This window comes from Falco cherrug, chromosome 7 (assembly GCF_023634085.1).
Source record: "Falco cherrug isolate bFalChe1 chromosome 7, bFalChe1.pri, whole genome shotgun sequence".
Classification (NCBI taxonomy): domain Eukaryota; kingdom Metazoa; phylum Chordata; class Aves; order Falconiformes; family Falconidae; genus Falco; species Falco cherrug.
Genome location: NC_073703.1, coordinates 4528901 through 4555872, shown reverse-complemented (window position 1 = coordinate 4555872; position 26972 = coordinate 4528901). Strand labels below are relative to the sequence as shown.

At 46.9% G+C, this 26972-nt stretch overlaps 3 protein-coding genes and 1 long non-coding RNA gene across 7 annotated transcripts; 1 reads left to right on the top strand and 3 right to left on the bottom strand.

Annotated features, from left to right (window-relative positions):
• Positions 1-1385: 1385 nt before the first annotated feature.
• On the bottom strand, positions 1386-24605 carry ANP32A (acidic nuclear phosphoprotein 32 family member A). Of its 4 annotated transcripts, none has more exons than XM_055716689.1 (8): positions 24027-24367; positions 8154-8303; positions 7881-8003; positions 6180-6378; positions 5875-5973; positions 4200-4297; positions 3020-3080; positions 1386-2817 (listed from the first exon to the last, which is right to left on the bottom strand). In XM_055716689.1, exons 1-8 carry the CDS (start codon positions 24078-24080, stop codon positions 2756-2758), a joined length of 846 nt encoding a protein of 281 aa, XP_055572664.1. In that variant the 5' UTR covers positions 24081-24367; the 3' UTR covers positions 1386-2755. The 4 variants fall into 4 exon arrangements, with proteins under 4 accessions (XP_055572664.1, XP_014138875.2, XP_055572666.1 ...); XM_014283400.3 differs by lacking the exon at positions 24027-24367 and adding an exon at positions 12539-13029; XM_055716691.1 differs by lacking the exon at positions 5875-5973 and having other exon boundaries at positions 24027-24605.
• Positions 21549-22293, bottom strand: LOC129736517 (uncharacterized). Its single transcript, XR_008733246.1, has 2 exons — positions 22166-22293; positions 21549-21840 (listed from the first exon to the last, which is right to left on the bottom strand). It is a non-coding gene; the product is annotated as an uncharacterized LOC129736517 (long non-coding RNA).
• On the top strand, positions 22231-23972 carry LOC129736516 (transcription initiation factor TFIID subunit 4-like). The gene is made up of 2 exons (XM_055716688.1): positions 22231-22938; positions 23515-23972. The coding sequence occupies exons 1-2, from the start codon at positions 22253-22255 to the stop codon at positions 23708-23710; spliced, it is 882 nt and encodes a 293-aa protein (XP_055572663.1). The 5' UTR covers positions 22231-22252; the 3' UTR covers positions 23711-23972.
• Positions 24229-25659, bottom strand: LOC129736475 (uncharacterized). Its single transcript, XM_055715871.1, has one exon. The coding sequence runs from the start codon at positions 25231-25233 to the stop codon at positions 24229-24231; it is 1005 nt and encodes a 334-aa protein (XP_055571846.1). The 5' UTR covers positions 25234-25659.
• Positions 25660-26972: the final 1313 nt, after the last annotated feature.

The window sequence follows — 26972 nt, the reverse complement described above, 5'->3', positions numbered from 1 at the left end:
TTCGGCAGAACTGGGCGGCAAACAGGACTCTTCCTTCAAAGGGAAAGCAGTAAATAAAAGGCATGGGTATCAAAGGTCTTACTGCTGCAGTTTTCTTTGGGAAAACTAATTAATTCCAAAGCAAGGTCCGAAACAAATAATGGTATAAAGAGTTGAGCCACTTCGATGACACCTGGGCCACTCACTGCTCACACAAGGTCAACAGCTGAATGGTTTCTGAATGCTTCCAGGGTAAAACTGCTTTGCTAGCCAGCAGGGGCTTGCTAGCGCCCATGGGTGACAACGGTTAAAGCAAACGTCACTTCAGCATCACCGTGTGAGCTGGGTATTGCCGCATCCTCTGCGTGGAAAGGGGATGCTCACCTGGGCATCTTCAGGGGACACAGGCTCATTGTGCAGGAAAAGTCAGGTCCAGTCGCTGCAGATTCCTTCTAGCGGCTCGAGTAAAATTTGTGTCTTTGGAAAACTGCGTTGCCCAGAATAAAGCCGAACTGCAGTCTTAAACTAAGTTGGTTTAGAGCGACGCAAAGGTTGGTTGGGTTGCTGCTCCACAGCCGCAGGCCCTGCCCCGATTTGCTTTGCAGGAGCCTGACCCTGCCCTGCCAGTTCATAGTTTCAGTTTCACAGCAGCAGATCCCGTCTGGGGAGGGAGCAGTTTGCCCAGTTGGATTTCCTCTTAAAAAAAAAAAAAACCAAACCAAAACAAACAAAAAAACTCCACCCTACACAAACCCTTCAAAACAGTGCAGCTTCCCACCTACAAAAACCCTTTTTTTTCCCCAGAGATCCAGTTGAGAAGAAATAGGCGATCCTCCACGGCTTCTCACGCTCTTGCACGGCACAGAAACTGAATTTTAAGTACACAGAATATGCTACTTGCTATGGCCTTCACCTTCAACACACAAGACATTCACAAGAGAGGAAAAGGTGGAGACTTTAGCTCTGGACTGGCAGTAAGTCACAGCAGACAGCCCTTGCCTCAGATGACCAAAGCTCCTAGATACACTGACCCAGCACTCGCACACCGCCCCGCAGCACTGCGCTCAGACGAAGGAAATCAAGAACACTTTCCTCCAGGTCTGGATAAACAGGGACAGGGTTACACAGCACACATGGACACGCTTTACCGCAACAATCATACTGGTAATACAGAAGAAACCGGCATTCTGAAAGAAAAATGGCATACCATTATTTGCATTAAAGCCACAACCTCTCCCTTGGTGTCACCCAACCATGTCTACAAGTAGTTTTTATGGAGCAAAACATATCATCAAGCTACTAAAAATATCAGGGAATTTACCAGAATAGCTTAGTAAATGCCTTTTTAAAAAGGTATGCAGTTCCTTCCCAGTGGCCCATTTTACTCAAATAAGCCACAGAAAAAATTGTATAAAAAGATTTATTGAAATTCATCAATGACAAACAGACATAAAACTCAAAAGTTTGGCTCTTCTGGGAAAAAAAACCAAAAAACTATTGCAAATGTATTTATACAGATGAAATATTGACTAGGAAATACAAGTCACTTCTAAAGCTATTTTAAAGAGGGATATGAAAGTAAAACTGTACATTCACTAGGCATTTTCAGTCATTTTACTGACTTCCACTAGGTAAGAAAATACAATTTTGTATTAGTATCTCGTGCTTGAGTGTATGAAAAGAAACCTCCTACCCTACATGCTGAACTGCCTCCTGTATTTAGGTTTGTAAAAATTTTCAAAGTATATAGCACAAGTGGAAGTAGTTTCTCATCACTTAAAATTGACTAGGTGTTATATATTACAGACCAAAATAGTACACACCTTATTTAAAAGGGTTGAAACATTTTTTTATTACAATTGTCAAATTCATTTCACTAGTAACTCAGGAATTAGGAACACTTTTTATATATATTTATATATATATTTAAATGCCTGCCATTTTCAGTGTATTGGCTATACCCTAGCCAAAAAAAAAAAAAAACCAAACCAAAAAACAACCCCAAAAACAAACAGAAAGGAAAACACACAACACACAGGGCAGGGAGGGGAGGGGGGCGGGGATTGCAAATTCACCCCACAAACCAGATCCAAAGGAACACCCCAAAAAAACCAACAAAAACATTTGGTCACTATTTACAAACAGCAAAATAAAAGGTACCTACAAAAGCAGGGAAAGCATTGGCTGAAAATGGCAGTCATTCACGGACAGGCAACAAAGAAATCACTTTATCAATATGCCATTCTCACACCTGTTGCTGTGGAAGGATGCCTTGCCCAAATTTGCAGCATCCCCCAAAAAAATGCTTACGATGTATTGAGTGACTGGCAGTGGTGGAAAAATCCCAACAACCAATGCTATTGAGCTGTCTCAGAACAAAGTATGTGTATTTGGGGTATCATCCACTGACCTGAAACTCTTTTGTCTTTTTTTTTTTTTAAAAAAAAGATGTCAAACTATCCACTCCGATAATAAGAAACAAATTACCACTTGGTTTATACTTACTATTGCAGTTACAGGGACTAAGAGAGGGAACAAAAAGAAAAAATTTAAAATGAATAGGAGGAGGAGTGGCAGTAAAAATAGTATTTTATTCCCTTGCCCACCCAGTCTGCTTCTCCCTCTCGTTCCCACAGCAACATTACAATCAGGAAAAAAAAAAAAAAAAGAAAAAAAAAGAAAAAGAAAAAAAAAAAGGTTGGGGGTGTGGGGAGGGGAAATACAGGGTAAAAACAGTCAAATCACAATAGGAAATTTTCAAAATAGGTTATTCAGTTTAGTCATCTTCATCCCCTTCATCTTCAGGTTCTCGTTTTCTCTTCTGTCCCCGTTCTTCATCTAGAAAATAAAACACAACTTGAATTATATGAGTGTTCCCTCATGCTGCTGAGAAGTTGAACAAGTTCAACAAGCTTCTACTTTAGCTACTGGCTTGCTATCAAAGAGCAGGCATACAAACAGCCTGCTTTTTAGAAAATGGTAATGTAACTTTTTTAAGCAAGTATTATTATCTCTAGCAAAAACTGGATTGCTGCCATACCGGGCTCTTCTTCATCTTCATCATCATCTACCTCACCATCGTTGTAGCCTTCTTCATCCTCCTGGATTTAAAAAAAAAAAAAAAAAGGATTAAAAAAAGTCAGTTTCAGTGCAGCACCTTTCACAATTTGGCAATATCCAACACCATTTTATAACAGAGAGAAAGCCCTTGAAGCATCTTAAACAAAAACCAAACAAAAAGGCAGACACTTCCCACGCACTTATATAAGTGCGGTTTTTTGGTACAGTGTAACTGGACTCTGGCCCAAGTTTCATTGCAGAAAATCACAAGCAATCATAGCAGCCACTTCTAGCTTCAAGCCTTCAGCAAGAAAATGGTTTTGTACTTCACGCTGACACGCTGCTGCAAATTCTGTTGTGATGACCCCAGTTTAGTAAAACATGGTGACTGGTCAGTAGAAGGAGTAGGTGCAGTGCTTAGGGGCACGGTTTAGTGATGGACTAGGCAGTCCTGGGTTAATGGTTGGACTTGATGATTTCAAAGGTCTGTTTCCAACCTAAATGATTCTATGGGTCTAGGGGCAGACAGGGTTAAAACACAAACAGATATCTCCAGAGCCTGAGGAGCTGCTGCCAGTTTTGAGAAGAGGCTGACCATTCAGGAGTGGCAGTTAAGGATCTAAGACTGTTTGGCCAGAGGACAGATAACATGACCTCTTACAGTCAAATTTTAGCCCCATCCCAGTGATTCTGCCAACAGCAAAGTCTCACCAGACTGTAGCTGGCTCAGCACAACTACACACAGAAGCTGGGCTACGCTAAGAATTCCAGCATCCTGAACAACCACAAGGTACATGCCCAAGGAGGAACCTTGCCCTGAGAGCACAGGGTCAGTAATTCACATACCACTCTCGTCTGGAGGAAGGCTGTAACCCCAGCCCTTCTAAGAACCCACAAATTAGGTCTGTAGACATTCCTGATAGTAGTTTTGATACCAGCCCAATAAACAGAATGATTTCATGTCAATGGTCACTAGATGGCAGCTGGCTCATAGACAGGCAAGCCTCAAAGCTACCCCCCACTGTGATGCTTCTCAAGTAAAAAGGCAAGCACATGCCTGAAGTACTAAAAGCCTCTAATATTTGGTCCATTTCTTGCCGAACTATTCCCAGTTACAGCACGTTCACTCCACACCCATTATTAACTGCCTAAATCCTTACCTCTTCCTCTCCGCTCACATCCTCCTCTTCTCCTTCCTCCTCTTCCTCCTCGTCTTCTTCATCTTCTACTACCTGAGCATCATCATCATACTCCTCTTCTGTACAGCCAAACAAGATTAACCACTCAGACATTTAAAGTTTACTTTTTTTTCAGCATGGCCACCTGAGATCTGACCTCCTATCGCCACAAGGAGCAAACTGAAAGCATTGCTTAAGGGCAGTACTGTATTAAAGGCAGTTCTCCAGCTGCTAGGCGGGGCTACTAGGTGCAGTCCGGTGCCTCTTTAACCCAGTGACAGGGTAGTGTGGCAGCTGCACCCATGCTCTGAGCTGCTCTAGGGCTGCAGGGGCCTTGACAGTAAGTCACTGCAGCCTCGAGAGTGCTTTAGCTTCAGCTGCTCCGGTTCCCACTACTCATATGCATTTTTGAGCCCGTAGGATGCTTGCAGCTCTTCATCTGCAAGTGTCCATCTGCTCCCACCAGGGATGGAGCAGAACTTTACAAGCCAACCATGCACTGGGAACCCTCCCCAAGGGACACCCCTTGCCTTTATATACTGCCAGAGCAATACAAAAGGATCACACATCATCCATCTTATGGCTTTGCAATCTCTTTTTCACGAGAGGAAAGAGATTAAACGCAACTTAGCCCAAGCAACAAACCAGAAAGTGTTTTCCATGCTGCAGGAATGGGTTTTTTTGAGCTTTTTCATGCATTTGAATGCAGGCCCAGACTTGTGCTCTGATGAGAACCTGTCCCTGCTGAACCTGTGTGCTGCTGGCTGAATGCACCACTCTGCCAGGCACTGCTGCAGCACTCGCCCCTCTCACCAGAGCTCACTCACATTCAGCACTCGAGGGAAAAGTGCAAGTCCAGCTATTCTGCTTTTGCTGTGCAGCTGGGTTTGAAGAGTCTAGCAAATTCCCCAAACTCAGCCAGATACTCATCCAACTGGTACACTATGCCTCCGAGGGCAGTCTGCTGGGGAAGGCAGAACCGCACCTACTGCACATGGAACCCACCATGTGTTTTCCTAACATTAAAAAGTTGCTTGCTGCTTTGTTAGTGCCTTTCACAGAGCTTGCTCTAGGCAGACTTCAATACGTACACTCTCCTCTCTTCTGCCTTATCTCAACTAGTTCTTCTCGATCTCACAGAGCAGCTACAAACTCCTGTTAATGCCATGGCTCCCTCACTTAATTCCTCGACCCAGCTATTTTCTTCTATGCCCAACCTGGCTCTCCACCTCTCCCTTCTCCATCAGGCCCTACACAACTGCCCATGCTGTCCTGACCGTACCGTTCCTGGAAAACTGCAGCGTGTGCACACCATCCTTTCTTACCCATTTCTGCCTTCTGTCCTCACCCCCTGGCATGTACTGTTCCCTGAAGTCTTTCAGTGTCTTACTCCTCCTCTTGGCCCCTTTCTTCTGCCACCCTTTCACTCCCCACCTTTCACTAGACAGAAGACTGAAAAAGTAGCCCCTTCGGGCCCTGCCCATCTCCTCGCCCCTCGTTCCTTCAGAGGGCACCAGGATCTTTCTGCTTTACATCGGTCAGGAAGGAGCTGCTGAGGACACCCTTCTGCCAGCAAGCCAGAGCTGGAAGCAAAACATACCACGCAGCACATCAATCTTTCAACTTAACGTACACCAAGTACCACAAATTCACATACCGTCTTCATCTTCCTCCTCGTCGTCTAAGCCCTCCACGTAGCCCTCTGCATCAGAGTCTGGTGCTTCTTTGTCATCCCGATCTTTCACTAGAGATAAGACTGAGAAAGTAGCTCTTTCAGGCCCTGCCCATCTCCTTTCCCCTCGTTCCTTCAGAGGACACTGAGGTACTTCTCCTTTACATCAGTCAGGAAGGAGCTGCTGAGAACACCCTTCTCTTGCCAACAAGTCAGAGCTGGAAGCAAAATGTACTAGGCAGCATATCGATCTTTTAACTTACGTACACTAAGTAGCATAATTCACATACCATCTTCATCTTCCTCCTCGTCGTCTAAGCCCTCCACGTAGCCCTCTGCATCAGAGTCCGGTGCTTCTTTGTCATCCCGATCGTAGCCATCGAGGTATGTGAGTTGCGGGAGGAGCTTGAATACGTTTTCTCTATAATCATTCAAGTTGGTTACCTCACAATTGAAAAGATCTAGGCTCTTCAGGTTTTCTAACTTTTTCTGCAAAGGAAAAAAAAAAAATATCTCTGAAGTTCAGTGTTACAATAATTCTCTACAAAGCAGAGAATGCAACAGCAGCCAGGGTTAATGTGGTCAAGAGCTACCCATGACAAAAGGGTCATTTTGGTCTCTTCCTACTAAATTGGTGTGGAACAGAAATCTGCAATGCCTGGCCATTGCTGCTTTGGTATCTGAGAGTGGAAAATCAAGTTCAGCATCTCACAAGTAGAAGACTGAAGTCTAGAAAAAGGCAATGGTGCAAAATCATACATGCTGTGAGGGGGCAAGCTAAGAATAAATGGTAGTCCAGTCAGTTATCCCAAAAGCACAATGCAAGATACCTGGAGTCAGCAATCAGGTATATTTAAACTACTACTTTCAGTAGAAGAAGAAACAGACTATTCTTTGGACACATGTATTTTGCTAAGAGAGATTTTTAAAAATTTAACAGATTTTACCATAGCATTTGGAAAAATGAAAAAAGGCATAGAAACCGAACAGGAATTAAATTCCCAGTTTTAATATTTTTTTGGGTTTTGTTTCTTTTTTGGTTTTTTTGAGGAGGATGAGTTGGTCTGCATTGCCCATGGCATTTTAAAGTACTAACAATAAAAGCACAAGCAGTTGAGGATTTGTATCAAGTCTTATGAAGTACCTCCCTACTGGAGTTTAGCATGCGGAGTGACGGTGACATCAAGAGAACTGTAAGTCTGAAACTGGGAGCAGTTACGATCCTCCCTCTCATCTGTTTGCTACATGCGTTTAAGAGCTCTGCTTTCCCCTTCTGCTGGGGGAAAGGAGATCCAAGATGAGAACCGCTCCTCTAGACATCTTAAGAGGAAGTATTTGTGAAATAAGCATGAGCTAAAACTTCATTTCTGAAGAGCAAAGGGCACATAAACCAAAACCTAGAAAACAGCACTACCAGAACTGTCACTTGGATGCTTCTTGGAACCACCACTGGACAAACTTGACCTCAGCACTTGAAATAAGTAGTATAATGGCCGTGAGCAGGAGAGATAACGGAAACCAGCAGGAGTCAGTTGGAAGCTCAGCAACCTCTGCACAGCTGCCACAAGCCAGCCCAGCATGGAAGCACACGGTGCTGCAGCTGGCCCCTACCACCACCAGCGCGCTCCACGCCCCTGGCAGAAGTGGTGGCTGGTGATTGTAGACCCAGTGCTTCAGGGAAACCACACCGAGCTCAGGAAGAGCATCTGGGGGACAGACTGGCATTCCACGCCAGGGTGGAAAGGCTGCAGTGCCCGTGGGGCAGCCCGGCCCCGGAGCAGCAGCCACTAGAGGGAAGCAGCCGCTCACGCTGCCGGCACAGCCCGGGGCAGCGCTGCCCGACGCCCGGCGCTGGGCTGGGCCCCTCGCACCCCTCCGCTGAGAAGTGGCAAAGACACTCCGCTGCAAGTTCCTTCGGACTTTCCAAGCCCATAATGCCTCCACTCATCACAAAACAGGGGTTGATTTCACCCTGTACGGCATCAACTTACCAGAGGTTCTATTGTACCGAGATCTTTTATTTTGTTGCCGCTTAGATTTAGATGCATGAGGTTCGGACACTTTTCTGCCAACACTTCCAGTCCTCCTGAGATTCTGTTGTCGCTTAGCTCGAGCTAAAAGGCACATAAACATCTTGAGGTTTTAGTGCAAACATGTATCATAAGACAGTTTGGTCAGCTAATTATGTTTTTATACAAACAACTATTTTACACATGTGGCATACAGCAAAGAGGGAGGGATATGACACAGGACATTTTATTTACCTTCTTAAGTTTGTTTAACTTTGGTAAGTTTGCAACTGAGGCTAAGCCTACGTTGATTGTACTCAAGAATTCCAGCTCTTCAAACTCATCTGTAAGGCCTTCGATTTTGCCGTCATATGACCTACAGTTGTCAAGAACGAGTTCTTTAACCTGGAAAGAGAACAATGCAAAAATGTAAGACGTTCTGCATGGAGGATAAAGATTTCACTCACAAGCAAAGGATGACACAGATCAGGCAAAAATGAAAGGTATTCCAGTAAACTGGCAAGTATGCAATAGGTTATTTTCAGTATCTGATCCCTACTTTTGCTGCTACGGTTAGCAGTGTCCCAGAAATACAAATTATTTGGCTTTGCTTGAACTGCTACCTTTGTGTTGTTCTATAAGCAGTGTAAACATTAATAGTGGCTTAACCAATTTGGTTCTTAGAAATAGCATCATCTTTTTTAAACGCAACGAGTAAGTGTTCTAAAAAATAGGAAACCAACCTATTTTTAAACTAACCTACAACTCTGACACTCCGTACAACCCATGTGCTATTACAATGTACCATCAGCTGTTAAAATAGGTTCTTTCTGCATGCAAAAAATTATTTGAGCTTTTCAAGCATGGAGAGATCACTGCTCAGATGCTCCTGAAACCTAAAGTAGGGTACTGGTGATCCTGAAGTGGGTCTTGCTGGAGCCCACCCTCATCCCTCCTCATTAGGGCAGCTTGATGACAGTACTTTAGGGGAAGATATCCATGGATTCTTGGGGAATTAGAAGGGATGTGTCAGATGATGCTGGCAGGGGAGGTTCAGCAAGCACAGCTGCTGCTGCAGCAGTGTGCCCCTTATCTCCCTTGTCCTGCTGCAGCAGGGAGGCTGGAAGGGAGAGAGGCAAAGATAATGTCCCCATGGGCCTGAGCAGCACAGGGCTTGCCTGACAGCCAAAGCAGGGCAGTCCCACGGGTGGGTACAGCAAGTTACAGCCTGCAGGGTTTTGTGGATGGTTTTAAACAGAGCACGGCTCTTTTTGCTGGTGCTATCTTCAACGGACACAAACCAACCACATCAACACAAAAGAGCCCTTAAATATGCCCCACCCTGAATAAAACTGCTCCTTTTCACCCTAAAACCAACTCAGCCTTAGAGGATTCATGTGCCTTAGTAGCCAACGCGAGTTTTCCTATGCTCTGGGGAAGCTTTGCCACTGAGGACTGTGACCCCACAGCAAGGGCCCACCCATTCCGGGAACATCCATACATTTTCACACCAACAAGAGAATTTCTGGGGGTTATTTATCCCCTAAAAAACACCCAGGAAAACCCATCCTTCTGCAGACCCTGTCCTGTGCATGAGGTTTCTTCAGGGGTTTGGAAAGGGAAGGTGTGCTGCTTTACGCTGAGGATGGGATCAAAAGAAGTCTGCAAGAATGGTGTATGCAGAAACACGAAGCAACTCTTCAGTTCACACCAAGGACAGTTAATATGCAAATATTTAATTTTCTTAATTTTTTTTATTACTGTAATCCTGCTGCACAGAGAAGAATCCTATGTAGCTTTATAGCTCCAAATAACATCCCTAGATTTCTAATTAAATCCCAGGCACTGAAGTCAATAGGGAAGTCAGCCCAAAGCAACACGAGAGTACAAGTGATTCATTGAGAGTAGGAGGATCAGCGTTAGACAGGAAATACATTTTCCAAGACTCTACAATTTTCCTAGAAGAATTATGATAGGGAATGACTACACAAAAGTCTTCCAGAAGAATTTGAGGCTAGTCAGAAGAAACCAGAGTGAAATGCTCCTGATCCCACATATATCTATTCCACTGGGGGGTGGGCAGAAGGAAGCAAAACCCGAAAAACTAACTACAGAAAAATCCTCTTTGCTTTGAAATTTAGACAGCAAGAAAGCCATTTTAAAGGCAAACATGCTTATCTTCTTACTGTACCAGTATCTTGAGTATCAGGAACCTCCAGTGAGATCAATATGGGGACAAACACACACTTTTCTCAGTCATCTGCTTCACACACACACAGACACACACAGAGACGAGTTCCCGCCCCACCCCTAAAAAAAAGGAGGGGGAGGGGGGGAGACGAACGAAGTAAAATAAAAAAAGCTCCACCCTAAGCCCGGAATGTATAGCAGCTACATCTCCCCATTATCTGTGTCCTTCCCCAGCAGCACACGAGGCCCCTGCCTCCCCGTTATCTCCCTTGGCCAGCGAGGTGGTTCATCTGAGCATCCACCTAGGGACACGTCTCAGGGCGAGGAGGGCAGAGGAGCATGGCTGCACCACGATGCCGAGAGGAGGTTCTCTGCAGAAAGGGGCTGATCTCCCCATGCTGGGGAGCTAGCGCTTTGCAGAGCATGGGTTGGTTTGTTCTTGGCTTTTTTTTTTTTTTTTGCCTTATTCTCTTTGCAAAGGAAGTTTGCAAGAGCACACGAAGGAAGATGAAGCAAGGCGGGAGGGAGTTTTCAGGGAGGGAAAATGCTCACAGCCGCAGCAGCCAGCACTTGGGAGTCAGCTCTGGCTCCAAGCTATGCAGCAGACAGACCAAAGGCACAGAGTGAAGCAGCACCTAAACCTCACACTGAGAAAGAAACGGCATCTGCCTTTGCCCCAGGAGTTGGGACATCCATCCCTTCATCCTCCCCATGGGCAGGGTGGAGAAGCAGCAAACAGAGAACTGGACAAAGCTTCCTCAGGGGTAGAGAAGAGATTTGACGGGAGCTAGAAATATCACTGGATGCAGAAGAAAAATACTTTAATATGGCAGCAGAAGAGCCAACTGGCTTCTACTTTTAGTTTGCTCTTTTTAGGGCAAGACTGCCGATTCCTCTCCGCTTTGCAGAAAACTTTGATACAGAACTCTTCTTTGCTGTGCCCAGTACAGAGATACTGGGCAAAGGTGCAGTCAAAACAAGTCCATGGGGAAGCTCTCATGGAATAAAACCAACCAGGTTTGCAAGTGGTAGAAAGCTTGGTCGAACTGAGGAGCTCATATAAGAAACAGCAGAGCACAGACTCCTAATGCCCCACAAGCGCAACCGCAGTAACATAATTTTGGTGCTTATGTGGTCAGAGGTATATTAATGCACTGGATTGCTTCTGAAAGAATGTGACTGCACAAAATAAAATTCAAATCAAAATTAAGATGGCTTTATGCTCTTAGAGGTTTTAGAATCCCATAGAAAATACACACGTGCAAAACAAGGATGAACTGGGCTTGTAGGGCTTCTCCCAATTTCACTGCCACGTGCACGCTCACTGCTGCTGTTGTACCCAGTTCTCCTGCATACAGTACAACCAGCAGAAACTACCACCAGCTTAGTCAGTTTTGGTAAGTATTAAAATCACCTGCAGCTATTTGCCCATAGCCTCAGCCTGCAGTCTTGTCCACCCCGCATCCCACTCTCCTCCCCTTCCACTCTGACTTGCCATCTCCTCCTTAAGAAGCTGCTATTTTGCAGTTAACCAGAGAGGCAACGCCATCCCCCCTGGGCGAGGGCATTGCTCCCCAAGGCCCCTCTGGGTTGTTAATGGGGCACTTTTCCAGCTAGCCGGCTGCTGCACAGAGGTCTCTTCTCAAATCTTAGTCCCCTTGTGAGATGTTGGGCCTCATCCAGGCATACTACAACCCTGACAGTTAGTAAGCACATAACTGTGTCAGTATACAGAGAGGGAGAAGCGGAAAGGTGACCTTAGTAAAGCTACATTCCATCTAAAACAGCTCACTACCACAGACGTATGACAGAAGGGCAAAAAACCTATTCCCTGTTTGTTTTTCAGAAGTCTTTGTAATCTTAAGGAAAATTTGAGCTCCTGAATCACTCTCCAAACATCTACTGAACTTCCCTGAAAACACACAGCAAGACTACGGTTTTTACATTTCTTCCCTCATCTTCTGTCACTAAAACACAGAATAAACCTTTGCCTGATGCAGGTAGCCCGGGCAAGCACCCTTTTCTGAGTCTTGTTACACACCTGAACGAGATGAGCAGGCCTCAAGCTGGTCTGAACCAATCTAGTTGTATCACGCTGCAGTCTCTGTAATACTACAGACACACAGGTGAGCAGTGAGAATTAGGGGGGACAATCCGAACACATTTGCAGAGAGGCTAAGGGAGAAAGCGCCCTCAGCTGATTTGTGTTTCACTGCATCAAAGACAAGAAGACACAACTTGCAGAAGTTGTATATTGTTAACTTTATCGCTGTCTATGCCACAATGCATAAACAAATCAAAGCACTAACTGGAGTAAGTACTAATAAAAGTACAAGACAAACCGCATGACCCATACTTACCTTCTCAAAAACCTGCTACATAGCGAGAAACAGTGGATGAACAACATAGCACAGATAACCAACCACCACAAATGACCCCGCAATACTCACCTGAACAGCGAAGGTGGCACCCACAGGTAAACGTCTAGCAGAAAACCTAACACACAGGTGGCTAGGCTGGTTCCTATAGTACATACCCACGTCTCCGATAGCATTTACGATAAGGCACCGCCAGGTGCTTGGGTAGGGATATTACACATCATACGGCTCCAACTGCCAAGCGTTTCTTGCCCAGCCTGCTGTTCTGCCTTGTCCTCTGCATTCCTGGGGTGGCTCAAGGCTCTGCTGCCCCTCTCCCCCGTTCAGCAGGTGCCATCTGCTCAAGCAGGTGCTTCCTGGTTGTCTGTGTACTTCTGCTTGAGCGTTGCTCCATGGTTTGCTGCTATCAGTCCTCACGTTTCAGCAGTCACACATAAGCAAGTAGAGATTGCTGCTTCTCCAAGAAACTCTTCAGGCCATGCCCCTCGGACCTGTTCTCCTGTGGCCATCTCAGTTTCTATTTCTGATAGTCCCAGACGCTTTCAGCACATGACATCACATCTCTGTTAACGCATGCTACACAGTTAACCGTGGATTACAGCATCCCCTGCATCTCTACATGATTCATGACATCACACTACATTACTGCCTGCTTGATAACCGGGGACTCTTATCTGTTTCCTAGTATGGTTACTACATTAAGCTGTGTTCCCAACTGCATATACAACACCCTTAATATAGCCATGGGGTCTACTGTGAGACTCTAACCTATTCCTAGGGTAAGTACTGGCAGCCATGTGCCAGCAGCCACCAGATTTCCTGGGAGTCCTCAAAAGTGACATCTGGGACCTGCCTGCTGTGCACAGTACCTAGCAGACCTCCTCCTGCCTCCCGTTCCCAGTGCAGGCTGCCTCACTGGAACGGACCCTGCTCTTGAGTTACCAACACATACACAGCCAACAGAATGTATTACACACAAGCAACTATTAAGCCACACATGTTACCACCTTAACCTTCATCTACATTTCCATTGTAACAGATAAAAAGGCCAAAGTCTCTACTTCAGAAAGCCTACAACCCATGGGCAGGGAGATCCATTAACTGGGACTAGGTGCCCAAATCCCAGTCTGTAATTGAAAGCTTAACAAGGTGACAAAAGGACACAGTTGCGAATACAATTTAAAAAGACAAAAGGCAAATTTACATGTATAAATACCATTCTTCTGTCTTTACAAGCAGGAACAGCAAAGGCTGCAACATCTCATTTTCAGCACAAAGAACCAGATGCTTTTGAAGTGTACATTGTGTATGGTACCCTAGGACCGGAATATCCTAGGATGTGGCATTTTTATTGAAAAAAGCAGGTAAAAATGAGGGTGTTAACTCTGTCTTGCACTGCTCCCAACCAAATGATCTGGGGGAGCATGGAGAGACATGCATCTTAACTCAATGGAAACCTCATTTGGAGGAGAGCAGAGCTGTGGGAAAGGGGAAGAAGGGAAGGGAGAGCAAGGGAAGCCTGTTGTAGTATGCGGAAGTGAAGTCGAAATTACTTCTTAAAGCAGAGACAGTTTTATTCTCTCCCAGACGCACAAACAATTCTTGAAGACACTTGGGTTTCTGTCTTTGGGAGATTTTTGGTCTCGAAAGTCCATACAAAGCCCTGCATCACTCCACAGGAAAGAACAACTGTTGCTGTCTACTGTAACCAGACTGTCAAGACCTGTGTCCTCCTAGTTCTTGTACTGATTCTAGATCCATAGGCATGCAGATTTGGGGATCCTTGAGCAGAAATGGGTCACGATACATTTCTATTCCACTCAACTTGTGCAAAGTTTAAGAGAAGCCAGCCCTCCTCCACAGTCACCATGTTCTCATTTGTTGGGGAAGACATGGCTTTGACAAGGCTCAAGATAATGCCCAAGTCTTGAGGGAGCCCATCATTCATGCTTAGCTCCACCGTGATGGTGAGGATATGATGTTCTCCATGCTCACATTACAAGCTTCCTCCAAAGTTACTACTGGAGGATATAAATGTTGCATGAACTTCCATTTCAGATACTATCTGGAATGTGCCTAGGCCAAAAGATGCTTGAACGAACAGCCTACTTAATACCTTGGGCTAACAAAGCTGCTCCAAAGGCTCAAAGACATGATGCAATTTTCTACTCTAGGATGATCACCAAAATGTAAACAACTTGAAGAACTCCATTTTATTTTTTTTTTTAAAAAAAGGATAGCACCACATGCCATTTGCGACCTTGCATCCAAGACACATCTTCAGCTGTGTTACAGCCCCCTGTGCTATAAACACAGAGCAAAGCCAGGCTATGCGAAGTTCAGCTCCTGGTGGAAAACAGCGATGGAAAGAGGAGTGCAGAATTATCTCTAGCCCCAATTAGAGCAGCTGCTGGGCTGCTGTAGATCAATTAAGACGGACCTCAAGAGCTCTTCAGCCTTTCCAGGCTTGCCAGAGCACTGTCCATTCAGGCTGTACCCCCTCGTACCTCTGGCATGCTGCCCACAGGCAGGGGAGGGGAGGAAGGCAGGTGCTGTGGCATTGACTACGCTGGCTTGGTGCCATGGGGGATTCCCCTTCAGCAGAGCAATCCTCTGCTGCTCCTTCTGGGCAGCTCAGCACTGCCCAGTAGAGATGTTCAGGGATGAGGATCTAGCCACAAACAGAATTAAATTTAACAGGGAAGGGAAAATTTCAAGAGCATTGATATCTTCTTCCTCCCCCCAAGATACAGTAAAAAGCAAAGCAGAATAAAGGCACCAACTGCAGGTGACGGCAGGAAAGTTTTTTTCCTTACCAAACAAACATGTGATTCTGGATTTTGATATATCCCTTCGAGGCTTTATTGTAAGTATCTGAGATGAAATAAATAGATCTAACTCATTTGCAGTACTTGTCTTAACTAGTCAGCCAACAGCCATTTACCTTGCACAGGCTCTGGCCATTACCACATTGGGCAAAGAATCTGCAAATCCCGGGGCAGGGAGAAGCGCTATACAAAAAATGGCCACATAACACAAATCATTTCCCTTCAGATATGGGCAAGGTATCTAGCACCCAGACTACTTGAGAGCTGTATTAGCAGAGGCAGTGACCGACGGCTGAGAAGGGACTGGCTGGGATTAACGCATATACCTTGTAATTTTGAGCAGTGCTCCATTACCAGCATTACAGACAGCAGGTACAAGCACAGAGCCTCACCACAGCTGAACGGCAGGTGTCTGTCAGGACTTCAAAGCAGTTCAGGCTGAAGGTTACAGGATTTCCCCACAACCCAACACAGGTGGCCCTTCCACCAGCACTCTGCAACTGGCCCCTTCCACTGCAACCCACAACTGCTGAAAAAAAAAAAAACAGCTTTCAGTGCAACCTGGTTCAACGGCAACCCGCTCCATTGCTAGCTGTTTTGCCTATTTTATACTCACTCAACCGAGCTGGAACTCTAAATTCTTGCAACACGGTCACATGAAACTACTGCCTGACCTCAAAATTCAACTAGGGGTTTTCAAAATGATGCAACCCCACCAAACTTTCATTCTTCTGCATCTCTTTCTCAGAAACTCCCACCAACGCTTTTAAATGCATCAGCGGAAGGTTTCAGAAGCCCAAAACTGAACTTCCAGCACCATGTCGATGTAGTTTTGGTGCCTCTTGTATTTTTCACTACCAGCACCAATACACGTGTGTGTGCACAGATCCTAATACCACCGTCTTTGAACTATAATGACATGGTTCTCATACAGGTTTACTCTGTGTTTGTAAACTATACCCTAGCAAGCGCTTTGTATTTAATGTAGTTGATCCAACAGTCACATGATAAAGAAACTCAGACTTACTCCACTCGAGGGTACAACCAAGGAACTGCATGAAAACATTTGTATAGGGACCAAAAGCAATCCAGTGACAACATGGGCACCTCTGTGCACATCTGTCACAGTCCAGACTCAAGCAGCTTGTTACATTGCTGTACCCAAGTTTAACGTGATGCAGTAAAATAGGAGTTTAAAGACACCTTTCAAACTCCCCTCAAGCTGGGCTTCTGTTTCACTTCATTCTCCCAAGGATGAGCACACTTCGCGCCCTCTGTTTGCTGGCCACTCTGCATGCATGGAGTGGGCCCTTTATCACTTCAACCCTGGCAAAGGGAAAGGGAGCAGGGGAGGAGAGACGGGAAATTTTTGTTGTTTTATTTGTTTGGTTGTTGTTATGTGTGTTGGTTTTTTTTAAATCAAAGCTGCTCTGTGTTCAGAGACAGCTTAAGGCGGCTTGCACAGTTCAGAAAAAAAATCTGGCTCAGTATCAATACATTTACTTTTTTTACCCTCTTAATATTTTACATAGCATAGCTATAAACCCTGAGAGCAATACATATGGCTCCAACTAATTTCATGTTCCTTTGCTCTGTTCTCTGAGTAACTAAAGGTCCAAGTGAAACACATAAGTGGCAGAAGAGACTTGGCAATTCCGACTACTTCTTACACTGCTATCTAATTATGAGGCACCTCCAGTACTAAAAAACTTCCAGAAATAATAATCTGCCATTGCCTTTCTCAAAAAAACAACCCCCCCAACAAAGAAACCCCATGAGTCACATAAATATACTACCACACATTTACAAGGGTCAGTATAGCCATATGCACAAGCAACACACTAATTAATAAATCAAGAACACACTCTAGTGACATGGAAAGCTGTTTCATTCAAAAGCATAGAGCCGGTTTTTGGGTTTGTTTCCCCTGTTAGCATGGTAACTCCGTAAAAACTCCAAATATTTCTTTAGACGGGCTGTTTCAAATACACAATTAAATTGCTTGATCTTTGCATTAAATGCTTTTCTAATATTCACATTAACATTGCTTGCTTCCCTCTTTTCCACAGAGGGTATCGTCCACTGCAGAGCACTTGGCTCTTGTCCTGGCTGGGGTGGGTGACACTGCATGGGTCACTTCAGCTCCACGTCTTGCTTTCTCTCTGTTTGAGAAACAGAGTGCCTCATACCACATTCAAAGTGCTTTTCATTCACTGCCAGCTATTATTAAATAAAACAGAAGCAAAACAGGAGATTGCATTGCACCTTTAATTTAAAAATTTTGCAGTTAGAAAGTTTAAGCATTTAGCTGAACCGCTTAGTTTGTTCAGTTGCACGTACTCTGAATTGCCCTCAGCAACAAAGGACTGATGTAGAGACATACATAAAAAAGAAACACTGCATTTAAATGAAGACTAATTTTAAGAGCTGCATATTTAATATGGAAAGCAGTCTCTGAAGATGTCAGCTGCTATAGAATGCACTGGCAAATCTTACTTGCAAAAGATAAGCTTTTCCTAGCTTTTTTTATGGCTTTGAAGGGAAACTGTTCAATAGACCAAGTCAATGGACAAATGAGTGCTCCAATAGAGAGCACAACTTTTACACACTGGCGTAAAGGCAAACCACTCAGGCTTTTTTTTTTTTTTTCTTTTTGGAAGTATTTCAAAGGTCATGCTTACATATGCAAGGGCTTTGGGACTGATTTTAGCAACCTAGTAAATTTTACAGGCTGTGTATTTACTAGCTGTTTTGTCTGAAGGATAGCAGAGCAGGAGAGGATACAGGAAAAAATCATATGCAGAACAAGTCCAGTAGTGTCACATAAATAGCTGAGAAGTGTCCATCACTCCAAAGCACAACAAAAACATCACTGCTCTCTATTCCCACCCGAGACTTGTACCTCACTGCAGACACAGAGGGTTTGGTTCATCGAGCTGAACTGTTTGTCAATCAAGACTGCTGAAAGCCATCACGCGCTCCACAAATGGCAAGCCTGTCTCAGCGGGTGGCAAGGAGAGGACCTCCCTTCCTCCTTTCCTCCCTTCACAGCACCAGGGGCAAGTCCTGCTCCTTCCCTGCCACAGCGCTGGGATCCCAGAGGTGCCAGGATCCTGGTGGGCAAACCAGAACTACTCCTGTAACCTTCCCTTACTGTTAATTCACTCTAAACGCATCCAAAACATAGCACCCACATGTTTCGTGGGTCTGGTACTTAATTTTCAAGCTTCTCCAACTTACCAAGACATATACCTTTGTGGCAGGAGGATGGGGGGAGTAATCCACAGAATGAATGAAATGGAAGAATCAAGTAAACATTAACCTTACGGGATGTAAATATTGAAGAAAACAACCACTGATATTTGTGCCACCATTCAATGGTACATTTAAAGATGCATCACTCTCATAGATAAAGTGGTATTTTAAATACAGCAAAAGACAAAATGTTTTAAAAGTCCTAAATCTCTGCAAGAGATTAGTGGTACCTTGAAACAGTCAGGAGTTTTTGCCATACGTTTACAGCAGAAAGGTATGTTCTATTTATTGATACATAGCACACAAATCCTGTGGCAAGGATGGATTATAACAGCTAGGCTTAACCCTAGGAGGTTTGTACTAAGAAGCATTTTATTTTTTCATTGTTTCAACAACTTGTTTCATTTAGTGGGCAGGACAAGATCCTTTGTTTCTTCAGATGTGTTTCTTGACGGACTACAACACAATTACATCAACTAAACCCCAGCTATTTCTCTTAATGTGTTTTATCAAGCTTGTACTTGGACACACAACCTGAATCATACAGAAAGTTTTGTAAGTGTGACTGCACTTTACATATTGCTTGTCAAAAGGGAATTCCTGAAGAGTCGCAGGTTAAAAAAAAATAAAAATCTACCATTGTTACTTTCTAGCAGCATCACTGAGAAACAGGAAAGTTAGGCAACGTTTTAGATCTGTATACCAGTGTTTTTCAGTTTTACATGTGTAGCTCCTTTCATATGCTTAAAACTTGGTCCAGGTTAAGAGAAGAGAATTTGCCAAACACTTTCCTGGTCAGCCCAGTAGTCAGCTTCGAAACAAGTCTAAATTTGAGTGAGGACAGCTCACACATCACACCCATTCTCCAGCCTGATTTTTTAGGGCTGCAGTTCCTCCAAGATGAGCAGCCATCCATCCCACAGAACACTCATTTACCAGGTTTTGCATCTGGAAATTCAGAGCCATGAAAACTAGCTGTTACACAAACCTGAGAAGTTTGCAAAAAAGACAGCTGTTTCTTCGTACACTTACACCCTGCTGTCAGCTACGTAAGTGGTTAAGCGATACAAGTCTGCAAAATTCCACAATACCCTGCACACGCCGCACAGAGTTCGTATGTGCTGGCCTCATGCTGCCCCAGACACAATCCTATTCCACTGTGTTTCAAACCTAGGAGCACATCCCCTTCCCATTTTGAGGTTGTTCAGACTGGGGAAAGTAAAAAAGTATGTATCTGCACCCACATGCAAGACCAAAATACTTTTTTAAACACAGGTCTTTGAAATGACCTGCGTCACTTTAAACTCTTTACTCTTCTTGCAAGTATCACAACAAGGAACTAGCTGGATGAAAAGCGCCTTTTTTTTTTTTTAATATTCTTCATTCGAAAGAAGACTGTATACATGCTTATACCACATTTCCCTTCAGTGTTAAAAATCCACAGAAAACCAAAGAGAAATCAGACTGTCAAATAAGTTTTACAACACAAAGCAAGCCAGAAGAACGGTGAGAAATATTCAATGTTACAGTCAGTATTTTATCACTGTCATAATTTTGAGCTGATAAAGGACTAAATCCTCAGACTAAATGAACCGGAGTGGCAGCTGTAAAGCAGAGATGAGTCTTGTGCATGATTTCAAAAACCTACCTCCGTGTCACTTGGCTCACAGCCTTAGTACTGAACCTGTTTCACAGTCTTTGCATTTTACTAATAGAGTTTACGATGGGAATGAACAAGAATGCCCATAAATGTGCCCAGGTGAGCAGCCCTCTGCGAGGTCAGCAGTTACACCACTACCAGCTGATGGTTCTGGAGGAAACCCATGTGAAATAATTGCACCTGGCCCATTTCTAGCAGGCAGTTAATTATAGTAGAAAACCATGTCGGTAAGATAAGCAAAGTGACACAGGCTACAGCCAGTGCATTACTATGAGTGACCATTAAATGCAATGGGATAAAAGTTGAAATATCTGGGCAGAAAGTAGATATGCAAGCTCAACTCTGGCTGTACAACCCACAGATAAAACAGATTTCAAGCACCAAAACCCCAGACCTCTCACCAACACTGGATTCATATAAAAATGGACTGAATTAAAACCCAAACCAAACCAAAAACCAAAACCAACAAAATAAGAGAGGCTGAGGAAGGAAAGGAAGAGATGGCTCCTATACAATCCACTTCAGGACATTTGCATTATGCATTATTAGTCAACATGTTACCTTACAGGATTATATGACTTAACAGCTCAAAGTAGCTAGCTCAGCTGCACAGTAGCACATGGCCTTCTACTGAAGGACTGTATTAAGCAGATCAAAATATAAAATATTAATATAGGCTCAGAAAGAACCACAACACCTTATCAACATCCTACTATCTAACTCTGATTTACAAAGTTTTGATCCTGTAGGCTCTGGCAACAGGATATAGTAAATGTAAGATGTACCACAAAACTTAAGTACATACTGGGCAGAAGCTCCCAAACAAGTATATTCACAGTTATTTTCACCAAGATTTATTTACATGACACTTATAAGTTTGAAAATAACAATTCCCCCCCCCCCCCCCCGGAGGACAAACACTGCCTACCTATCAAAGCAGGGACTAATGGAAACAACTCACGGAACCATCCCCTTTGTGGCCAAAGACTTACTAAAACCTGTAAATAAATGACACTGGCATGAGAACTGCTTCTAAACGTCAGTTCCAAGTGTTTTATCTGAAGCGCTACCTGGATTCAGCTAAATTTTATTTTAACAGGCATTTCAGAGAAACAGACTTCAAACCACACGCTTAATTCTCCACGACACAAACGCACATGTGCACATCTGTCATCAACGTCTTTACAAAGCGGACTCTAAGCAGAGCAGCATTCCCAAATGGCATCTCTATCCCGCTTCATCGGAAGCCAGGAAGATCTGGCTTTGTAACGGAGGCGATTGCCTTCGCTACCTTGGGAGGACTGATGCACTTAACTCACTGACAGAGTCAAAGGCTAGCAGGTAAAAAGAAAAAGCGACAGGTTAAAGCAGCTTTGTTTTACTTTGAACTGCTGCAGATTTCGAGTTGCTGAGGAACAGTGAACCCCCACCCCATCACATCTCTCTCAACTTTCTCCGGCATAAGCTAGAACAGAGCAAAACCGGAACAAAACCCAAGCATGGAAGGAAAAAAAACCCCACACCACCAGTTTATATCTAATACATGCTGGATCAGGTCTTTAAACCGTAGGTCTGTGTTTAAAATGGTGAGTGAACCTCCAGCAGCAGAGCGAGGGGCAAATCGAGCAAAACTAAGGGGACACACACACACACAAAAAAAATTACTTAAAAATAAAAGGAGCCCCAAAAGCAGAGACCTACCTTCCCGCCGGGCCCTGCCCAGGAAGGCGTGCTGCCCGGGGGCGGCCAGCTCCTCCCGCCGCCGCGGGGACCCCGGCCCGGCCCCGCTGCCCCGGGCGGGCGCGGCGGCGGGGCCCGCTCCCTGGGGTGGGCCGGGGGCGGGGGGGGCGGCCTCCCCTGCCCCACAGCGGCACCCGTAGGGTTAAATAAAAAAATAATGACTAAAAGTAATAATAAAAGGGGGGGGGGGGCAGAAGGACGACGGCGCCTTTTTACCCTCCTGGCTCGTCCCGCTGCCGTCGCCACAAGCCTCCTCCCGCCCCGCGCTCGGCGACAAAATGGCAGCCCCGGCGGCTGGCAGTCATGTCGGAGAGGGCGCCCGGGCGCCCCTCCGCCGCCGCCGCCCGGCCCCGCCGCCGCAGCCGCAGTGCCGGCGGGAAGGCCCCCCTCCGCCAACGCCTCATGGCGCACTTCCCCACACCGCCGCTACCCCCGGCCCGCCACAGCGGGAGCCGGCGGCGGGCGGGCCGGGCCGGCGGGGCTCCTCTCACGGCCCGGTGGGGCGGGCAGGGCCGCCAGCCGTTCCCTCCGCCGCAGCTGAGGAGGAGGAGGAGGAGGAAGAGGAGGAAGGGGGAGGGGGGGGGGGAGAGAGGAAAAAAACATGGCGCCGCGTCCTACTTGCGGTGTGGCGTTGCCAGCGCGGGGCCGGGAGCGGCCCGGCGGGGCGGGGGGGGGCCGAGCCGGCCGGCCCCGCTCGCCTCATTGTGCCCCCCGCGCCCGAACAATGAGCCCCCCGCGGGCCTCTCTGCGCCGGGCCGGGCCGCGCCTCACCGCCCGCCGGGGCCGGCGGCGTGTGCCGCGGCGGTGGCGGGAGCTCTCCTCCCCCCGCACCCCCCCGTCCTCCTCCTCCTCCTCGCCCAGGAGTTTTTAAACTTTAAAGAGCAGGTTCCATCGACCTGCCCGCCTTTGTCCCTCGGACACCGCGCTTGGCCACCGAAAAGCCGCGGGGCCGCGTCCCGCCGCCTTGCCTCCGCCCTCCCCCCAGAGAGGTACGTTCGCCCCTTCTTCCCCTTCCCGTTCGTCTTCCGCGGGGCCGGGGCGCACCTCGCCCTCCCGGCCATTATGCAAGGGCCTGGCGGGGGCCGGCGGGGCGGGGAGGGGAGGGGGCTTCCCCGCCGCTGCCCTCAGCCTCCCCGAGCCCCGGGTTCGCGCCCCGCCGGAGCGGGCTCAGGGCCCCGCCTGCCTCCGGGCACCCCCCCGCTGCCGACTCTGTTGGGGTGGTCTTTTTTTTTTTTTTTTCCTCTCTCTCCCCCCCCCCCCCCCTTTTTTTTTTTTTCCACCCTCGTCCTGACAAAGTTTTTTTTCTCTCTCTCGTTTATTCCGCGAGACGCGGAACAACAACCTGAAGTCCGGCCCCGGGGGAAGGAAAGGGGAGGGGGGGGGAGAGAAAAACACGCACACGCACACATCCAGCCTTTTTGTGCGTGTGTGGGGATGGAGGGGGTGGAGAGTGCGTTTATTTCTTGCAATATTTTTTTTATTCAACGCTCGCGCTACCGGCGGCGATACCCGATCGCCAAAAACGCTAAGCATTGGTTTAAAATTCTTTTCTTTTATCTTCTCAGCATCTGGAGAGAGGGAGAGAGAGAGAAAGGGCGCGTTCATGAGGACTACAAAGTTACAAATATGGCTCCCCAGTCTCTCTTGCCTGATCACTGCAAAGAAATGAAGACGCACTTTAAACTAAACCATTTGCAACTCACTCGCAGTCCCTGTCTGCCTCTCCCTGCCCAGCACCCAGTACAAATATTTGCGAACTAAACACGCTGAGAGAGGAGCACCAACTTATTTTTATTTAATGCACGGCGAGCCCCCTCGAAGGCATCGCACACCGGCAGACTCAGGAGCAGCCTCTAGTTTCCCCCTAGACCATAACGCGTGCGCCTTCGGGCACCCCCAAATTGGGGTGCACGGCCACACACACACACAGGTAGGCACCTCAAGGGCAGCAGCGGCCCCACCGCCGCCGCCGCTCCCCCCGCGGGGCTGGGATGCACCCCCCCGCCCCCCCCCCCAAAAAAAAATAATGTGGGATGGATTTTTATTATTATTATGATTATTATTTTGCATTGCTTACATCTGAGGGCGTCCTGTTCCGCAGCTCTAAGTGGATCCTTCTATTCATGTCCATGTCCGTGGCTGGTGGGAGTCGCTCGCTGTCGCCGGCTCCGCTCGTGCAGTGACACCGATGGAGACCCCCCCAAAGCCAGCGCGGTGAGGGACTTTGAGGGCTCAACCAGCTCCGCTCGGAATCCCGAGCCCCAGCACCGCGGCGAACACTAACCTGATAACTGCGGAGGCGGGCGCTCCCGGGGGCTCCGGCCTGACTGACGTCCGTCCCCGCCAACCGCGGCGCCGCAACGCGAGGCCGGAGCCAATGGGGCGGGCAAGGGGCGGTGGAAGCCAATGGGGGAGCGGCGCAGCCGGCCAGGGGGACAGCCCGGCTGGGAGCGGAGGATCATTCCGTGCTGGTGGCTGATGGGGAAGGAGCAGCGGCGGCTCCGCGGTGGGGCTGGGGTGCGCTCTGCCTTCTCCCGCCCCGCTCCGCTTCCCCCGCCTGCTGGAGCCGGGGGGGAGGCGCCGAGGCGCGGGGCGGGGAGCGGCGCTAGAGCCGGAGCCTCCCGGGCAGGGGCGCGCAGCCAGGAGGGAGGGAAAGGTGCGGAGCGGGGCGGCGGAGCGCGGGGAATGGCGCGGGCCGGCGGCGGCGGGGCGGGGAGAGCGCGGGGCGGGCGGGCCGCCGCGCGGGGGAGGGGCGCCGATCTCCTCAGCGCGGCGCTGGCCGTGAGGGGAGGCGAGGCCAGGCCGGCTTGCCCTGCCGGGGAGCTCCGCGGGCCCCGGGCGGGAGGGCGCGCAGCGGGGCCGGGCGGCGAGCGCTCGGTCAGCGCGGGGTGCTGCCGCTCCGGGTGCCCCTTCCGCGGGCGAGCGGGCTGAAGGGGCTTCGGGCAGAGAGGGGTAGGGCGGGGAGGCGGCGCTTGTGCGGAGAACCCCCGGGTCGGTCGGTTCCCTCTCTGGAAAGCTTTCCTGGGGGATGCTTGTCGCGGCTCTGAAGGTGTCACCAGCGCCTTGCCGTCTCTCGGAAGCCCGCTCCTGCTTTTGCTCACGTCCAGTCGTTGGATGAAGCGGTGGGGCCGGCTGGCCTGTGTTGCCAGCAGAAGGTATATTCGTTCTCCTCTACCTTTTGCCAGGCGGGCTTCTGGAACGAGGTGCCAGCTGTGCCCTGGCAGGGCTCGCTGGCTGTGGCAGGTATCGGATCCGCTAGTGCTCTGACAGCGGCAAAACCCCATGCTCGCTCCTCTGCGTGTACTTGTGACTGGTTCTGTCAAACACAGGGCACCGTTTTTGATAGGCGTAGCAGGCGATAGGTAAAATGAGCTTCATTCGCTTGGCGAGACTCCTTCTTGCCCCTTCGTGACAGAGTCACTGGAGTTTTGATGGACTTGTTAACCTTGCCTTCACCTCAGGTGGTTGGAAAAGACAGGGCTTTTAAAAATCCCCAGGAGTCATTTGAAACATTTGATGCTCAGAATCAACAAAAAGATGAGAATTGCTGGAAGACTGACTTGTCAAAATATTTTGCAGTGCAGGATGGAGATGCTTCTAATACCTGTGTCGCCTGCAGATAAGCTGTAATGAACGCAGCTGGCAGCTAAGCACAAGTTTGGTTGAGAGAGTCTGAGCTGGGACAAGGGTCAAGCTGGATCCAGCTTCAGGTAAAAAGTGTACCACTGGTATTCTCTAACAGGCTAAATATTTTTGTGGTGGTTTAGGGCCTCATGATTTAGCTGTTAGAGCCATTGGATTTTGGTTTTGTCTGTGGTGTAGACGGGTCACTATTTATTGTTCTGTGGCACTGATTTCGGTGTAATCGAAGTTACTGCAGTAGTTCTAGAGTGCAAACTTTTCAAAGTGTTTAGGACTTCAGGATCAGGGTGAATTTTATTTTAGCTCTGTTTTAAATTCTCCTTTACAGGTATGGACAAAGGTGGCCCCTGGGCTGAGGCTTCACAAAGGAAGTTTTGGTCTGGGATTTGTTTTCATGGCACAGGTGAAGACCTTTGGAAAAGAACTTTTATCATGGAAACAAAGTAACTAAATTAAAGTGTATTAACTACACTGTTATAACTTTTAAAAAAATCTGAGAATACAGAGATACTTTTTCCTTTGTTTTCTCAGAAGAAAGAATGTCTTGTATGTTCTATTCACATGAAGTTGTAGAAAACGCCGCCCTGAAAACTATTGGGGGAAACTTACTCGAAGTTCGAAACCAAAATTAAATGTTGAAACTCGTTGATTTTCCCTCTGCCCCATTCACATGCGCGCTGCTTGTATTGCAAGGGTTTGAGAAGTCTTGAGAACTGTTTGGAGGACTAAAAATGAATGGAAATGTTCCATAGGCCAAATACCTAAGCATCCTATCACAACGGTAAATAAATTTTAAATAATGTCTTTGTGGAGTACAGCTCTTCTTAAACAGACGGCAACAACAACAAAAAAAACCCTTGTCACTGTACTAATACTCTCAGGATACCAAAAAAAAGTAAGTTGGATTTAAAAATGGATATGATGATGCCATTTAAAATGAGGATCCAATTTTGCTGTTTTTAATAGAGGGAGAAACTGTTTACATTTTGATGAAGCCATACTAGCTCTTAGGTGAGGAATTTTTATTATGTGTTTCTATGAATAAAGCTGTCAACTGTCTGTTGTAGATGTCATTGATTAGAAATACTGTATACTGACACAGTGTATGGAATCCTGCCTTGACGGAGTCCTTAACAGCGGAGCAGCAAAAGCAGTCTGAGCCCTGCTTACAATAGTGGGAAGCTGCTCTATAGGATCCCTGGTCAGTCTCCTGTTGGAAGATGAAAATATTCTCCATCCTTATCTGTATGTTCTGTTTTTTAAAGCTCAAGTACAAAGAAGTTAATATTGTGAGTAATTGTTATAATCACTACAGTTAATGTTTGATTTTTTTGTACATGGTTCACATTTTTGTCCAATTTCTTCATTGCCTAAAAGAGAT

Excerpts from the sequence above, each read along its gene's own strand:
- ANP32A (XM_014283400.3), bottom strand. The coding sequence starts at position 12,622 with ATGTACTATAGGAACCAGCCTAGCCACCTGTGTGTTAGGTTTTCTGCT. Across the intron at positions 5,974-6,179 it reads CGAGGAGGAAGATGAAGATG|TCTTATCTCTAGTGAAAGAT; the intron begins GTATGTGAATTA and ends CTACTTTCTCAG. Across the intron at positions 2,818-3,019 it reads TGAAGATGAAGAAGAGCCCG|ATGAAGAACGGGGACAGAAG; the intron begins GTATGGCAGCAA and ends TTTATTTTCTAG.
- LOC129736516 (XM_055716688.1), top strand. The coding sequence starts at position 22,253 with ATGTCGGAGAGGGCGCCCGGGCGCCCCTCCGCCGCCGCCGCCCGGCCC. Across the intron at positions 22,939-23,514 it reads TCCGCCCTCCCCCCAGAGAG|CATCTGGAGAGAGGGAGAGA; the intron begins GTACGTTCGCCC and ends TTATCTTCTCAG.
- LOC129736475 (XM_055715871.1), bottom strand. The coding sequence starts at position 25,233 with ATGGGGTTTTGCCGCTGTCAGAGCACTAGCGGATCCGATACCTGCCAC.